At 36.1% G+C, this 18232-nt stretch overlaps 1 protein-coding gene across 5 annotated transcripts in view; it reads right to left on the reverse strand.

The window, feature by feature from the left end:
• Positions 1–18232, reverse strand: part of LOC115237928 (nephrin-like) — a 332314-nt gene that overhangs the window by 79075 nt on the left and 235007 nt on the right. For all 5 annotated transcript variants that reach the window (XM_029811338.1, XM_029811347.1, XM_029811320.1 and 2 more), the window contains exons 2-3: positions 5750–5893; positions 3893–4066 (exon numbers count right to left, since the gene is read on the reverse strand). In XM_029811338.1, coding sequence (XP_029667198.1) covers positions 3893–4066; positions 5750–5893 — 318 coding nt within the window. The remainder of the gene's footprint in view (positions 1–3892; positions 4067–5749; positions 5894–18232) is intronic.

The raw sequence follows: 18232 nt of genomic DNA on the forward strand, positions 1-18232 counted from the left end.
CTCTCTCTCTCTCTCGCCTCATTCTTTGTGTATTACACTGCGAATTCGTCCGATGCCTAAAGAGATACGTGAGCGTTTTTTCAAGACAAGTCAAGGGATCTTTTTTACATGATCTTTTTTACGTCATCGAAAATTCGAAACCGAAGATGGATGAAAACTATGTCTTCTTCATTTTATCATGAAACGTGAAAAATTTACTTTCGTACAGCGACACTTGTGGTTTAATTTCTTCCATTTAATTTCTTCTGGAAAAATCGCGCATGTATAGATTCTATCTTGAAAAAAATTATACACGTGCACGAAATATCAAATACTGTTTGCAGAACAATATTTATATTTTCCAATACTGCTTTACGTCGAAAATGTATTATAAATCTAGCAAATGGAGGAAGGAACTGATCTACATTCATGAGTAATTTAAAACACAAAGTTATCTTTGAAGAAATTAAAAGTTTACTTTTTTAACGATGGTAGCAATAAATAGATAGCAATCTCGTTTCTCTTTTCGCGCTGCATGAAATTAGATCAATTTGTATGCCGTTGTTGTTATGCAGGCGCGATACTTTCGAATAATTAAAGAGAGGTGTTATTGTCGCAAGAGAATGTCGTTATATGTATAGCCACATCATCGAAATGTAAACGAAGAAATTCACTCCCCATCTTGGAAAATAACCGGACGTGTATTTTTAGTGCCGTTTCATTTAAGAACAGGCACACAATGGCTACATTACGCGTGTCCCAATAGTCTCTTTCGCATGAATAATCACATACATGGGAATACTTCCACATGCATCGTTGTCGAGAAGTGCGAGCTTCAAATGGTTATGAGACATTTGTTACCTTGTCGCTTGTGCATTGCTATTTCAAAGTAGAAAAACATGTTGCGATTTCGTAACAATTAATAAAATGGCTTCAGATTGATAGTGGTATCTTGAATAGGCTAAAAAAATCTCGGGTATTTAATTTTAATTTTTGAGATGTCTTTCGAAGCACACATGTCTATTTATATAATCTGAAAATATTTCTCATCACAGAAGTGTATATACCGAATTTATCATTATATCCTTTATCGATAAATCTTTCTCTCTGATAATTCGTCAAATTAATCGTATTTTCTTAATTTTCTAAATATCTATAATTATTTTATTTTTAATTTTTCATTGATTGATACGATTTATTCAAGTTTCCATAAAGCATTGTGAAATCGATCAATGACATCAGTCGCAATCGATTTTCATTTTATCGGATAAATGCGTCTCATTCGCGTAAACGATGGAAAGTTAAAGACCTTTTCCCCACCGACAAAATTATTTTCACAAAACTTGTTACGCTCGAATTTCTGTAAGTCTGTCCGCGACAGGATAACTCGACTATTTGGCGATAATAGCGGCAAAACGATCGACGGGAAACGAGCGGGAAATCGATTTGAATTATTAAGGCAGAGGAAATATGACGACGACACGGGTCGGGTATCCATAGAGTAAAGCGAAATACAATTATATCCGTTTACCGGTGTACGGGATCGGGAAAATACCGTTACCCGCGTAATTAACGACGCCTGTATTTGTGCGATGCGCATTTTACATACATGTATGTAAAATATGTACACGTACACACACGCGAGCGTAAACGATTACAAAATAGGCGCGTTCGGTCATGAGATTTACTGGGCGCCGATGTCACCCGTTAACGATCGCTCGAGATTTTCACGCGATCCATTTGACCCGCAGTGGATTATCGTCGACGGTGTCTGCTGATGCCGTCGTGTATTTTCAACGTCACCGGTATACGTACGCGACGGTAATGAACGCTGACGTGTGCAACGAGGAAGATTGATTTGACGGATATGACGATTTAGTAATGCGCCCGTTTTATTAAAAGCGTGGCGCAGGTGCAAAGCGTACGCTTCCCTTTTCAACTTGCCCTTCCCGAGAACGGATAGTTTGCATATCGCGGCTAATATCATTCTAACCATGCTCTCACCTCGTATACGTGGCATCTGTAAACTCGAATAAAAAAATATTCAAAGTGGAATTTATTAAAGCGTAACAATTTTTAAATATCATTGTTCAATTAATAATTGTTCATAGTTATTACTTATCTTATATGCGTGTTATAAAATATTGTTTGTAGTTTAAAATTTTGCTACCAAAATATTTTTATAATTTAATATAGATATTTTCGAATTTTATATACAAATATTATATAAAAAAATCGCGAGAGTCTTTAAGGAACGCTTATATCGAGAAAGATAGCAATATAACTTTCAGGTTAATAAAATATACTCTTTTTTGTGTTTTAATACATTATCTGTCGCGAAAAGTAGGTCACGTTTCGGGAAACTCCAGCTTGCTCACCAAGTCACTGAGGCATTAAGTAGATAAATCATATTGACTCGGCGAGTTTCTCGTTATGGTAATTCCATAATCCATAATTTATACGTATATCTGATAAAAGGGAAGAGAAGATCCAGCAGGTCAAAATTAGTTACGGTTTAGATATAACGATTCTGCAGATTCGTACATTACTCTTTTAAATAATTAGTGACGATAAAAAATATACACAGATATTGCAATGTACGACAAAGTTATAGCAGCCAATTATACACGCATTTTTTCAAAATAAACGGGCAGAATGAAAAATTTCGCCGTAAAAAAAAAAAAAAAAAAAAATTCGAAAAAATTTCTCCAAGCAACCTTTCGCAAAGCGTGAAAGAAAAATCCGTCTTCGAACGAAAATTTGTCATCAGGACCGTCGGTGTGCCTGCCGGAAATAACCTCGGAATTAGTTTTGCGACGTACATCCCGATCATAGCGAATCGAAGACGTGCCGTTCGCGAATGTGAATGAGAAGAAAGAACGTCGCGGGGGTTTCGCGATCCCGCGAATTCTCGGGTATCAAAGCGTCATTCCTCGAAAGCGAGCACGTCAGCGCTCCGGTGTCGCACCGGAAAGGTCGCTCGCTCGTACGCTTGTGCGCGCGCGAAAACTAGCTTTCGTTCCGCTTTGCAAACTAATTTGCGCGACAGTCTGGCTGGCGAATGCATATTGTCACGCTTAATAACTTTTGCATAATTTACGACTGGGTGAGAAAGAGAGAGAGAGAGAGAGAGACCGAGAGATCGTCGATGGCATGAAAACGCGCCCGGACCAACAAACGTCGTCGTCGTCGTCGTCGGTCTGCCGGCGGGCGTACAAACTGCTCCCGCGAAACCCCGAAAGTCGCTCTTTCGTGGCGACACACAAACGTAATACGCGTTGGTACAACCGCGTAAATTAACTTTAAGCACGGTTTCGAGATCGCGAGTTTGTAATTCGTGTTACGGCAAGCTTTGCATTTTAACTAACGGGCTACGCCCGTCGACGGGACTATCGTCGGTGCGATAGAAACGACCGCGATTATTCCCAAGCAGGAGCGAGTATTTTCGCATGTCCCATCGCTGCGCTGGAGTTTATCCAGAATTGTCGAAGAGACATCGCCAAGAAAATTTTAATTAATATATAGCGTTCGTCTTACGATTGTAGATCTTTGAGATTCCGCTCATATCTTTCGACTATAAAGTCAACATGCACACGTTACATTTTCGAAAATTATTTTCGCATTAAAGTGACAAAGTAATTCGGATAACTCACTATTCAAATTCTCTTAATGACGAAAGGGTAAAGCTAGACCTGTCCAAATTCTCGGAGCAAAAACAGAAAAGAATAGAAACGCCTTAGGCATTTATTATAAATCATCATTGAGTTTGTTATATCCGTGTATAACAATCAATTAGTTATATTAAAAAGAGTAATTGTGCGAGAAACGAAATGAAACCCCTGCCCCCCTTCGCTCGATGAACTTGGACGGAGTCGAGTTAAACATTTAATTTATGCATCGTATTTCGACTCACAGGTGACGATCAGATGAGCGCTGGCGCGAATCGGTTTGATTCGCAGGTATCGTCCGACCTGACACTCGTACTCGCCATCGTCGGTTAGAGACGCATCGGTAATCCTCAGGTTGAAAATACCGGCGCTTTGATCACCGATCAGCTTCAGCCTAGGATGGCCCACGATTTCGCCGTCTGCAATATTAATCGTAATTGTTACGCTTCGATTATTACATGCTCTTGGTAACGCGACGATCGTTGAGTGGAATCGATTTGGTCAACGGTTTTCGTCCTGCGGCTAAGAAGAGAATCGTGATTTACGAGCGGATACGCAGTTAATATATCAGTTCTAATTTTAGCTCTGTTTATTACGCGCTTATTCGGCCGGTATGCGAGCGCTCTCGGCAAAACGATGCGATTACGATAACCGGAAGTCGACGAGACCGCCGGGTAATTAACCGCTCGGCGTCGATAGCCCGTTCTCTCTTGTAGATCTCTATTTTTACAACTGGGCTTAAATAATAAATCCACACCGCTGCTATGGTTCTTAACTAAGATCGTAAAAGTCGTTTTATGTATGTACATGCCAGATATATATTTATAAGTAAAACTTTCACAATTTATCGGTATCTTACTTTATTAATGTCAAACTTATTCTTCAAACTCACGCAAAAATTATTAAAATTTTAAATTCGAAAGCTATTAACATATTTTATAATTGCATTTGTCACGTATAAATCGAAAATTCGTCGAGTAACATATTACACTCTAATTAAAAAATTTTAGTAAAATAATTGGCTCGAGTGTCTCTTAAAATTAAAAATTTTTGGGCCGGAAAAATTGTTTCATAGCTATATTAGATTCTACAAAAATTTTCTCTTTGAAAAAGAAATTATAAATAGTCCAACACACCAAATTTCAGTTCCAACATACAAAAAATCAGGTTTAAAATTCAATATGAACTAAACAACGTAAGTTTACATCTGTGCGCTACGCGTGTTATTGTAAAGTAATACGGCGATGTAAATCCACGGAATCAGGTAGGAAATAACAGAGTAGCACGAGCGGTTCTTTATTAACGCGTTAATGTATTTCCGAAAATTCCTGTGTAAACCAATCCTTGGTATTACGAAAACACAATTTCCCATTGAAAATACATAAGCAGCTTTGTTGTGCGTGCTTTTAATTGGTGGATTTAGAGTGGCTTTCTCTCTCTCCCGAGGCGTTAATTGTGCAAGTACAAAACACACCAACCTGTCTTTACCGAATTTAACGTACACGGTTTGCGCTCTCGCGATAACAATTACGTGTTTAACCTCTGTTATACACATTTATATCAAAGCTTTCCGAGCTATTTTCTTTTCAAGTGGATTTATCATTGCAGCCCAGATGTAGATATGGCGTGGCGTTAGATAATTTCCATTTCATAAAATATCCTTAATATAACAAATGTAACTTTAAATTAAAATTATGCGCTGTACATACCGCAAAATTCACGTCTATGTTGTAGCAAAATTTTCATTGGAAAAAAAATTACGTTATCTTAAATAATACAATTATAATATAATTGAATAGAATATTTTTATCACAATTGTTTAATATATTCTTCGTTGTTTAACATTGAAATTGAATTCAGATCCAGTTAAAAAATAATGAATGACGAAATAGAGGATACAATTTTTTTAAATTAATTTAGAGTTTTCTCGGTATCTCATAATTGAAAAATTATTGCTAATGATAAGCATCGGTATTTTCATTGTGAGGAGATATCTCCTCGTGAAGAATATCGACGTGAATTCGATGACTGCTTCGAAAAACAACGCGCTCGCGTTGCAGGAAAAAAAAAAGATAATTTATACTTCAACTTATTGAACTTACTCTGCTGTATGACATAGGCAAATCCGTCTTTGACCCATTGGACGGTACCGACTCGGTTCCCCACTTCGCAAGGAATTATCACCTCGCCACCTTCCAACACGGAGCTGTTGCTCGGCCTAATCCGGAAATATTGTCCGCCGTCGCCTGTAACAGAAAGATAAAGATGATTTCGGTCCGAAAGCGCGTCCCGGAGGAACGATAAGCTCGAGTGTGTTTCCGTGTGCTACCGCTTTGCGAGCGTTTTACTGCTTCGATAAAGGGTGAGGGGTGGTGAGGTAAAATGGGGAACGAGATGTGCCATAGACTATAAAATTACATTTTATTACATCGCAGAAATGGTGTGCGTGAAATTTACGGATTACCTACTATATTCGACGCTGCGCGTCGATAATCGATAATTCCACATTCAGAATAGTTAAAAGTTTTATTAACGTTCTAAAAGGTATAAGCAAATTTATTACATATTTTACAGACAGATTTGTGCAACAGCAAGCAAAAAAAATATTATTTTTCTATATTTAAAAATATATAAAAACAGAATTGGAAGACTCATATATCTGAAACAAAGAATATTAATTTACGTTAGCGCTTAGTCTTTGGAATTAAAATATAACAAACAAAATAATATAACAAGATACTAATATTTAATCATTGAATCTGACATTAAATGGAATAAAAAGATACAGTTGTAAAGACGCATCTTGAGTTCCAAGACTATCATTCGTTTAAAAGAAAAAAGAAGTAAACAGGCAATTAATGGCAAAATGTATAAGCGTAGAAGCGAGCTCTCAGTTAGAAACTCATAACTTCAGAATCGATAACTACGTGGCGTACTAATAGCCGCTCGGTTATCCAGCATTTATCGCGTGACGGCACGTTCACTTCCGATTCCGTCATTCGATCGTAATTTGCTTGCCGTCTCATCGTCTTGCTTAATTAACTTTAACCGCGTATTACCCTGCCACTTTTTAGTCCATGCCGTTGATTATTACACGAGTCGAGAAAGAATCCTGTACGTATCCGTTACGTCCAGTTGCCGGCGAATCAAAGTAATTTAAACCAGGTTCGTGTAATTTCTCATTTTTAAGAGGCGAATGAAGTTCTAATTGCGACCCCCGCCTTATTGAACATCGCGAGCCGATGCTCCTTTCTACTGATGTAGGATCGATTAGGTTCCGCCAACGTAGAGAGAGAGAGAGAGAGAGAGAGAGAGAGAGAGAGAGAGAGAGAGAGAGAACAATTATTCCGATAATGTTAGCGGTCACGCAAGCTTAGTGGCTTACCGATACCGCCGCTGGAAGAATCAACGTAATCGGATGGTTTGGCCGCGATATGATCGATAATCCCTGTAACGCGTGGTATTCCGCGTCCACGCCGCAACGCGATACCGCACGAAATCAGTTTACGCATCGCGAGTATTTATTTCTTTTTTCAATTAACAATAATATTAGATAAATAGCCGAAATGTTCGGCTGTTGTGATATAACAATCAAACAATAAATTGCCAGTTTGGTCGTATAAACACTCGTCTATTAATTTATTTACTGGCGACATCTCAAAATTAAACATTAATATTAGATAAGTTTAGATAAATTAAAGCTCGCAAGTAAACTTTTAAAAATTCGCGGGCAATTAAGAGCCAGACGTGAATGGCAGTGCAAAAATATTTTTCTATGAAACTGATTACTGTGCACAGGACACGAAATTTTTTTGGCCCTATACAAAGAGTATTTAAAATCTCAATTCGAGATTTACAATAATCCCTCTTTACCCTCCTGAAGAAATGAAGGCGAGAAAAATATCGGGGCGAAGTCGTTGAATCGGGAATCAAAAACGAGTCTTTCGCTTGCCGGGGATAATGTAAATAATATTAGAAACAATTTCACACGACGAACTCTCCCTTCGTCGACTGACAATTTGGATGAATTACATGTCTCAATTTTGTAAATAATACTATAGGTAAATTACATATAATTTATATCTTGAAAAAATTTATATCAATTTTTAATACACAAAAGTTTCTCCCTCTCTCTGTTTTCTATTGACAAACAATTTTTCCATATGGCGGCTTATCACGAAAAATCGACACACAAACACACACATATTGCAGTAGGAATGAAAAGCCTTGATATAGGCTATGTGAAGTGATTTACAATTGAATTGTTTATATCGGAAACGGCATAGCTCTCGTTTTTTAACCAAATTGAATCAACAATGCTTTTCAATACCTCAACTTTTTCTCTCTCTCTCTTTCCTTCTCTCTCTCTTCACTGTACTCGTGTTTTGTCTGAAAGGGACATGTGTCTATCATTTATCATTGCATCGATGCATAGGTACTGTCACGAATCTATGTTAGTTTCGGCACAGATCATGAATTATTGTTGTTGGTTGCATTTGAGTGCAGAAATATTAACTTCCCTTAATAGTTTTATACATATATATATATATATATATATTGTAAAGTGCACGCGAAATAAATATTGATTTCATAGAGAGAGGTTTTCATTTGACAGTATATATTTTAATATCGTAGTATCTTAAAAAATAGCAACAAGGTAAATTATATATAAATTGTACTCTCTTTTGAAATAAAAAAAATATTGTGATGTCAAAATACTGGAAATAATAAAATATTGATAGAAAACTGTTATACCTCTTACAGATAAGTTTTTTTTTCTCATTACAAATACATAATTTATTAAAATTCTGCAAGAGTTTATAAGTTTCACAGATACGATTTTTGTGCTTGCTATAAAATTGATAGAATTGCTTTAACAATCCTTGTTGAAACGAGCGATTTAGTTATGCCATTACACAAAATCCAGTGTTGTATAATCAATGGCGGGAGCTCCCGAATGCGAACAAATCCCTATGTATCTCTCGTGTTTATATTTTTCAAAAGGCCATTAATTTTCGCGAAACGCGTCGCATTTGATAGTGGATTTGCGATGACGCGCCTAAGCGAAAATCCACGTTCACGCAATACGCACATACACTTGGAATGATTCATCCGTGATGATCGTTTGGAGTAAATCGTGTAAATTGGGTTTTGGACGGTCGTCTAGCCCGTCCGCGAATTTACGCAATACCGCCATCCGAACGTCAATAAAATATAGGTGAATCGGCCGGTCGGGGTATCTAAATGCGATTCGACGGGTGTCGTTTAATTTTGTAGCACAGACCGACCGACGGTCGACATTCGGATTCGTCCGAAGGGATTCGATGATTGGCCGCAATTGTGGAGAACGGATTAAAACGACGCGACGCTGGCCGATTGTCCGTGGTCGGGAGTCGAGAGTTCGAAAACAGACGAATAACGAGAAATACAAAAATAAAGTTTATAATTGAGTTCATATCGTACGGGCTCCCCCGTATTATCCCGAATAAAAATTTCATTGAGACAAAAAGGTAGAATAAGTGAAAAAGAAAAAAAAAAGATCAGCTTTATCTCCACCTGTGGAATATATGTTTCGTTCGATGAAAAATTGAATCCAAGTTAAAAACTGTCTGTGACTCTTGTCATTTAATCTTAAAACATATTTTCGATTAAAGAAGAGATAACTTATTATTAATGATACATTAATAATAAGCAAAACAAAGTTTATATTTTGTTGTTTATTAGCCAATCGAGTCTTTATAAATTATTAACCTTTATTAAACTTATTAATAATGTTTTATTAACGACGAGTAGAAATATATGCAAATTCGATGAAAAAAAGATGAACAAAAATTAATCTCTTAAATTTTTTTTTTCAAAGAAAAGAATGTGCAGCATATGAGATTTATTTTTTAGTTAAATATTAAATATGTGCATGGCTTATCTTTTCAATTTGCAAAGCTTTTTATTTCCAAGAATTTCTTAATCTCTTGATTCTTGAGTTCTTTTATGACATAAAAGATCAGCTATAAATAATAAATTAAATCTTGTCAAACATATATATTATGATAAAACATAAATCGTTTAAAGTATCGCATCGTTATAACTATTTTATATTGGGCCGAATGTATAGAGCCGGCTTAAAGGTGATAAATAATAACCAGTACAATAAACATACCTCTACAGATGCGCAGAATAAACGTAATGCCGAGGTATGTATGTAACAAGAGTCGACCGATTGCTTAAGTACAATTTACCTTAATGCGCGAAAGCTTTCAGCGGATTCTTTAATTGACGCAGAGCGGAAAACGCGCATAATCGGCCTAAAGAGAAATAAACGTCTCGCAACTCTAAAAGAAAAAAGAAAAATAGAGAAAACAAACGAAAACGCGTAAATCCGCTGTATGAAATACGCGGTTATCGGCTTCGCGACTTTTTTTCCCGCTCAACCTGCAATACGTAACGCAGCTTCACGCACAGATGCCTGCGTGCTCTCCGCACATTTGCAATAAATTTGTCCTGTATAAAAATGTCGATAGTCCATCGATGAATTTCGAGTTTTAAACGATTGTAAATTTCGCGATTTGCAGAAATTATAACTAAATATTGATAATAAAATGTTATCTGTCAGGAATTTTGAGTGGATGTTTTGACGGTTAAACTTTAATTCGATATCATAAAAATATATATCCATATATATATAATGAAACGAGAAAATTTACTAAAAAAAAACACGAAGCACGAAGGGAAGATCGACTCCAAATTACTGGGAGGAATTCACGAACGGAAGGAAGCGCAACGACGGAATCCGGAACATCCACGTGTATATATATGTAGCTTAGTCTCTTCCTCCGGTCTGTTTATTTCAGCACGGACTCGGATTAAATCGCGTCTCTCATTCTTATTTCACCGTGCGAAAGTATCGCCCGGTACGTAGAGAGGTACATAATGTCATTGACGTCCACATAAATTCCGCGATTAATCGCCGCGCCGCGCCGATCAATTATTGAGAGCGCGCGGGCTTTTTATCCGGCCTGAAACACGGTTGCCGGTGGCTTTTTCGTCCGCGCGAGAACCGTACATATTTACCTTTCCACCGTATTACGGGCAATTCTATGTAGATCTCGCTTCCTTCCCGTGCTCCGCCATTAGAATTTCAAGCGTGGATCCGGCTCACGGAATTTTCGATAAAATCACCTCACGTTTCTCCTTCTTTCTGATTTTTAGAGGAAAGGTAAAACTGTCGTATTTTTCAAGTCTTATTCATCGTCTAATCGCAGCTCATCTTATCAGTCTCGATTTATTAATTTTATTTGCGAGAAAGGTTTTGTGCCGTAAATCCGAAAAAAAAGAAATCGAGACGTTTATCCGAGTATTTGACTAAACGTTAGATCGCTTCCGCGAATGTATTTTATATATTAATGAATCTCTTTACAAACTCTTTATCATTTGCCGAAAGCTCCGGAATGGAAGACGATTGATATGAAAAAAAGTTTCGACGATACAAAAAGAGAAACGACGTTCCAAGTGCGTGAATGTGTCAACATAGGTTTGCTCGCGATGATTGTGTTCTTCTAGTAGAGGGAAGCATTTACCCTCGGGATCGTCATTTAGCTCGAAACATCTTCGTTGTTCCTCTCGTGTATCTTCCGCTAGACAAATATTAACGTCGTTAAATCTGCAGGCATAACAAATCCCGCATTTCTCGCTTTTCCACATCCCGATCGGGGCGAGGTTCTATTATTTGCAATGAAAAGGTAGCATAATGAATAGATGAGGGAAGGATGCAGAATCTCCTTCCATCATCTCCCCTTCCTCTTCTTACTCTCCTATTCTAAGGGGAAAAGATGATCCTCCGTTTCTCCCTCACGCTCGAAAATGCAATTTCCAGCATTGCGACGACATCTAATTCAATCCGCGCCGTTTCTTCCCAGCTTTTGTGTCCGCATCCAAGTCTCAGTCTTAAGGCGAATTTACGCTTTCGACGATTTGTCGTTTAAGCCAAAAAAGATGAATCGTATGGATAACGGTCCAGCGAACAGCTGACCATTCGTGGTGGAAGAAATCGGAATATTTTCTCTCGTACCGCTCGTTTTAGATCAGAAATTCGATTTATATAATTTTAGAAATATCAAAAATTTCGATTCCACATCAGATGTGCGTAAATTTAGCCACGCAAAACGTGATATAATCGATGATATATAATATATTTGAATATTTTAAGTAATAAAAATTATTAAATATTAAATTTCATTTATTGCACCGGAAATAGAAAATTACATTGAAATATACAAATTACATTTCATCACCAAGGAAGAAAATCAAGAAATCACAAGAAAATCAGAAAGCAATGCATAGGTAAGACCGTCACGCATTTCGACGACGGAAGTCCACGCAGAAACTCGTTCGATCGAGCGAACTCGCTTTAAATAATTTCAATCCGGCGTGATTCTTCCTTTTTTGTGTTCGAGCGTAAATTCACCTTTATTCGGATTGCAAGAAAGGAAGCTCCTCTCGCGAATAAGAGAATGAAAGAGCCCGAGTCCGCCCTCGTCCTTTCTGTCGTTTCGTGCCGATTTCCCCCTCGTCGGCGATTTCATTCAGTTCGGTCGTGGCGCATCGCACGCGAAATGAGAACGTTCGTTTACGGGGGCACAAAGGCAGCCGGTTGAGTATCGACTCTTTTCTCACTCGAGCGGGAAGGCGTACGAGTCTCCTTAAAGACGACGCGTATAGACTTTTTCTCAAAGGGAATCTCACATTGTATGGAAAGACGCGAGGCAAGCTCGTGGAAAATTATTGGGAGCGCGTCAAGGCTCTGACCTCGAATTAAAGTACAAAATTGCCCGAGAATATCCGTTGAATAAGCCGCGGTAATTCGCAACGAAAAAGACCATAACGACGGAGCGCGTACATTATGTCGGGAATTCGCGCCAGAGTTTCCAACCAGATTGCGCCGATATAAGGGTAAAAAGGGCGACCGGATATCTCTCGGTTTTCTCGTACACGGTACGATACTTTTTAGTCGGATACGCTATTGGTATCTCAGAAAGTGTCTTTATTGTCTTTTTTTTTAATATAGCTTATGCGCCATAATTATCGATCTTATTAATATTGATAATTTTTCCAATTTATATCATTAATCTATATATAATTGCTTTATGATCATTTTATCTCTGTTTTACTTCTCTCAGAATTATTTGGGTAATTTCTTTCTTTGTGGACATATATTGCATATAAAAATAAAATACTCTTTATAAATCAAACTCATCAAAATTAATACTATAATATATGCTAACTTAAAAATTCAAACTTAAGCACGAGATTACTTTTAGCTTGCCGTCTAAAGTCTAGCAATAAAACAGACAAATGCGAATAATGTGATAACATCATATCTCGTATTGTTATTTTAAATTAGAGAGAAACGCATCGAGAGACACGGAGAAAACAATGCACGCATAGATAGAGTAGCCGACACAATGATTGATCGGTACGCGATATAATTGACCCATCATCACGCGCATATTCGCGGTTTGTATGTTAAAATCGATGTATCGACAATAATTGTTTTTAAAATAAACTTCGAAAGTGTTTTCCCTCGTCAACTTATAATCGTTCAGCATTAATGTGTCTCATTGTGCACAAAATATAACAAATAACGCATAATTAAAATCGTATACTTAAATAACGTTCCTTTCATACATTCTCTATAGTTCATGCGCTATTGTAATATCCTTTTTGTTTTATAAATAATGAAAGATAATTCAAAATCTCATTTAATTAAAAATATCGTTTTTAACAAACATGTCATGAAATTATATGTGCCTCTTTATGAGATTTTAATTCTATGAAATTAACATATGGAATTATTATATACAGGGTATCATCGCACCATCTGCTAATGGCAAATTCTCGAGATCATTTGGAAATGATTTTTCCTCAGCGAAAATGTCGGGAAAATCAATAATTTTAGTGTTATAAGCGATACAAAAAGAATATTTTCTCGCAAATTAAACTTTATAGATCTAAAAGATTACTAAAACTACATTCTTCAGTTAATTTCAGATAGTTTACTTTAATAGACAGAGAGGGTGGGGGATGGAATTTTATCTTAAGGCTTAGTTATACAGATATATAATAGCAAAAATTAGAAACTCTTTCTCTCTTTCCTTTTTCAATAAATGATAACCTCCCCCTCGACATTTTCCCTAAGGAAAAGTCGTTTCCAAATGATCTCAAGAATCTGCCGTTAGCAGATTAATACGGTGATCTAGGACACCCTATATATGGAAAATATTTCGAAAATGTTATATTGTACTAACAGAGATTATTTTTGAATGAATTTTAATAATAGATTCCTAGTTAAAGACATAATTTTACCGTAAAAGTTAGAAATATCTTTACCGAGAGATCAATGTGGCCGTCAAAATGTAATAGCGACCTCGTTTGTTCCATCTATCATCGGGACATGCAGTGAACTGGAGAGAAGATAGTGTATATCGAGCCGTATCTCCGCAGAATTTCAATGAGCAACCTCCGCTCGACGTCGCTCGATATTATCAAAGAAACGTGTCTCATTCCGTATCGAGCGAAGGCGAGTTCCTTGTGAGCCCTAGGCCGTCGATTTATGTAATTAGTCGCACCACTTTGTAATCACGTTGCGATAATTGAGTTCTATGATTGTGTCAGCTGTGAATGTGATAATGACTAGAATGAAACCAAATACGTAGGAAACACATCTAAAAAGCTTTTTCTTTAACACACTGATATAATGAATCTATAAATATCTAATAAAAATCATAAACCTTCGATAATATTAGATTTTAATTTTACAGAGATAGAGATTTATACACAGATCAAATTAAAATTGTGTCGCGTGCGTGCGAAAGAAATTTTGTTATAAAGTATATTAATAAAAAGGAAGAGAGACATTTTTTTTTGCGAAAAAAATGACACATCAAAGATACCTTATTTAAAGTCTCATTTAGCTGAGCAATTTATTGAGACGCACCCTTCGATCAGTAAAACTATCTTGACAAGAGATACAGATGTGACAGGTTACAGGTGAAATGTGTTACTACGCGTATATGTTAGATATTAGATTTTCCTCGAATGGATGTTTGCTTTGGGGCTTGTATACGGGGCACCTATAAGTCACGGTCGACTGAGATCGTGCGACTCTTCACGGTCGAAGGCTTTCGCTCTATGCGGTTATAAAGCACCGGTGCAGTCTGATCCGATGAGAAATTATGATTTATGATAGATGTCTACATATACGATATAAAGTGGCTATCGGAGCAGAAACGCCCAAATATAATTCTCCTCGTCATCTTAACGAGAATTTGCCGCAACTCTATTTTCTCCCGCATGTAATATCTTTGTGATACGTTCGCCGGAATATATTAAATATAATGTCGCAATTAAGCTTCAAGAACGCAAACAGATGACAACTTTGTTCCTCTTAGTTAGTTTCGCTTGTAATTTCGTATAACATAATTTAAGGCTTACTTGCCTTAAGAAATTTAATGTCGCGAATGAAAAAGTTGCGGAAGAGAGAAAGATGGTAACAAAATTCTCTCCAAGAAAAAGTACATCGCGGAAGTTTCCGCGACTTTTCGAGCATACTCTCCTCCGTGTTACACAAGAGAATAAATATTCTACCTTTATGTCATCGCTCATAAGTTTGACTTTTCTCGCTTTTATCAGGACACTCGTTCACGGAGTAGATAATTAAATTGTTACTCGAGTTAATCGATACCTCGAGGTTTTTATTTCTACGCATCTCGAAGGCATCGAAAAAAGGGAACGCCCTATATACAAAAAGGACCGCGTTTGCCGGTTGCGGTCGACCGGATGTAAACCTTCTTCGCCGTCGTCTTTTACCGCAGCTCGCTTCCTTTCGCGCCTGGCGATCTCCATTCTGACCGGCAGGCACACAGGCAGGTTATTTCAACGCTCTTAATTGCGATTCTTCTCACAGGTCGGCACGCATGGGCGCGCGTTACGCAGCGCGGATCGTGGGATTGTTTCGTGTTTTCTATCGAGATATCAAGGAAAAAGGGACCTATATAACACGCGCACGAATGCCCTTTATCGCATGAAAAGTAGAGAGGATTTCGTAAAAATATAGGTCTGTTTTAACTGCATTTAAATTGAAACAGGTATACGGGTCTCACACAGATTTTGAAGAAAGGAAAAGAAAGAAGTAAAAAATGAAACGAACAGATCTTATAATGCGCAGCGATAAGGTACGTTCTGAATACCGGATGTTCGATAAAAAGAGGCAAGTAGTTTAAGTTCAATCTTCAGGACTAATAGTCGTCAAGACATTAAGCAATTTTTAAACATTTTTAATCACTGACTAAAAAGTCGAATGAAATATTAAATCCTTAAAATCCAGTGGAATAATTGAATGCAACAATGCAATTATTCTTCTGATCAAATTATTAAATGATAATAATATATTTAATAGCTATCAGAAATCAATTAAAAAGGGTGATAACCATTTTTTATGTTATTTATTAATTGACTATGAAGAGATTCATATATGCATGACATTTTTTAATCATTCCTTTGCTTGTGATTACTTAATGTACGCGCTGTGTTCTTAAATTAATTAGCGATGGTAATTGTATATTTGAAATGCAATTAACATCACAACTATATTTCTAAACAAGTCGCGAAAAGCAGCGACTATCTGACATTGCACGTTATTTAACCGCATTTCATAAAACGTTTATATTCAACCGATAATTACAAAACAACATCAACTTTACAATTTTAATTACAGTTTCTCTAACGCAAAACGTAATGCAAAAATATTAAAATTTCTTTCATACGATGTGAGTAAGTAAGCAAAGTTTATTAATAATTCGATTATTAAAATCTTCATTATACTATCATGATCAATCAATTTTAATTTATAAGTAAAAATGGACTGTATAATTATCATCTATGCTATATATATACTATAACGTTCTAATCACTGATTATAAATTTAAAACAAATATATTTTGTTTTGTCGATTCTTTTCCGACATTATAAATGTTTTTTTACGGAATATACTATTAAATATATAACACTGTATCATGTTATAAATTAAATTATTATAAATTTGATGTAGCGAACAGAGTTTCATTAAGAGAGACAATTATTCAGAAGAGATTATTAATCGGGAGTGTTTGAAAAAACAGAGGCCATTTCTAGAAATTTTAGTTCTGCAAATTGTACATCATATTTTTAGTAACGTTACATGGCAATTGTTAAACGCAAAACTATACAAATGCCAAAAACATTTCTCATATTTTTATACTTTTCGCTATTTCACGTGAATGCTACTTCATAATATGCAAATGAATTTTACTGCATTTGCCTCGAGTACCATTATTTATCCACTTTTTCCTTATTTTTCCTATGTTTAAAATTTTAATATATCTTTCAATATATTCATACATTAAATTTTCATTGGTTTATTCAAAAGTCATCATTCTGGAATTTCATTACAATTGTTTTTTTATGTATCTTTAATTTAGAAAAAAAATACTCTTTAACATAAACAGATTTATTCATTAATTTTTATTCAGATTTTCCTACAGAAGATAATTATCGCTGATTTCGTTCGAAAAATTGTTTCATTAAATACCTGATTAAAAAATAATAAATAAGATAAATAAATTAAAATACAACAGCTAATTTTTTTTTTCAATTGCTTTAAAAGTACAATAGCGTTTATCTGTCAAGCTGCGCTTTCGCGTTTAATAATCTCTGTTCGAAAACGTCGACGGTATTTTCCCGAAAAATGTCATGTCGCCGCGACGTCGTCTAGTCGTTGTCGAGCTATGCACTGCTCGGCAGGTGCATCCGGAAGCAATATCGTTCGAAGAAGGATTTTTCGATGGGTGCGAGGAAAAAGTTACATACTTTGCCCGTCTAATTTCTGGCTCGTCTCGTATTCGACAGATCGAAAAAGAGAGAGAGAGGAAGAAAAAAAGTATCTTTTTAGCGGTATACCAGTGAATCGACCGCACATTAGGTCTCTCACTGTAGATATCTAAAATATAATCGTGATACTATTCCACATATAACACATGTACGCATACACGCTGTTATAAAACGATTTTCCTTTAAATTTATTTATGAGAACCTTTACACGCTCTTCGTAGAATGAGGATCGTAGAATTGGATAATTAATTGATTCACACTGCACCTGCACCTGCAAGTGTTACAGTTTGAGTTCCGTTTCTAAATGTCGCGATGTCGTGTCGGACGATAGTGACGTTAAAATATTAATGCCCGGAAAGAGGAATGTGTTTGAACGATCCTGCGACTTTCGGAAAATATGATAGTCGCATATAATACGACTAATTAATATATTTCATTACGATTGTCTGAAACTTAATTATAGATATTATAATATGATGATGTTTCTTGCATTTTTTAAATTTCTGATATATGTACATGTGCGCTGCGTTTGAAATTATAAATTACCATAAATTTATTTAACTTTAATCTAAATCCATTTAAATGTGTGTGTGTGTGTATATATATATATATATATATATATATATTGTATATAAAATCATATTTATTAAATTTGTAATTACATT

Source organism: Formica exsecta, unplaced genomic scaffold (genome assembly GCF_003651465.1).
Source record: "Formica exsecta isolate Colony F162 unplaced genomic scaffold, ASM365146v1 scaffold115, whole genome shotgun sequence".
In the NCBI taxonomy this organism is placed as follows: Eukaryota; Metazoa; Arthropoda; class Insecta; order Hymenoptera; family Formicidae; genus Formica; species Formica exsecta.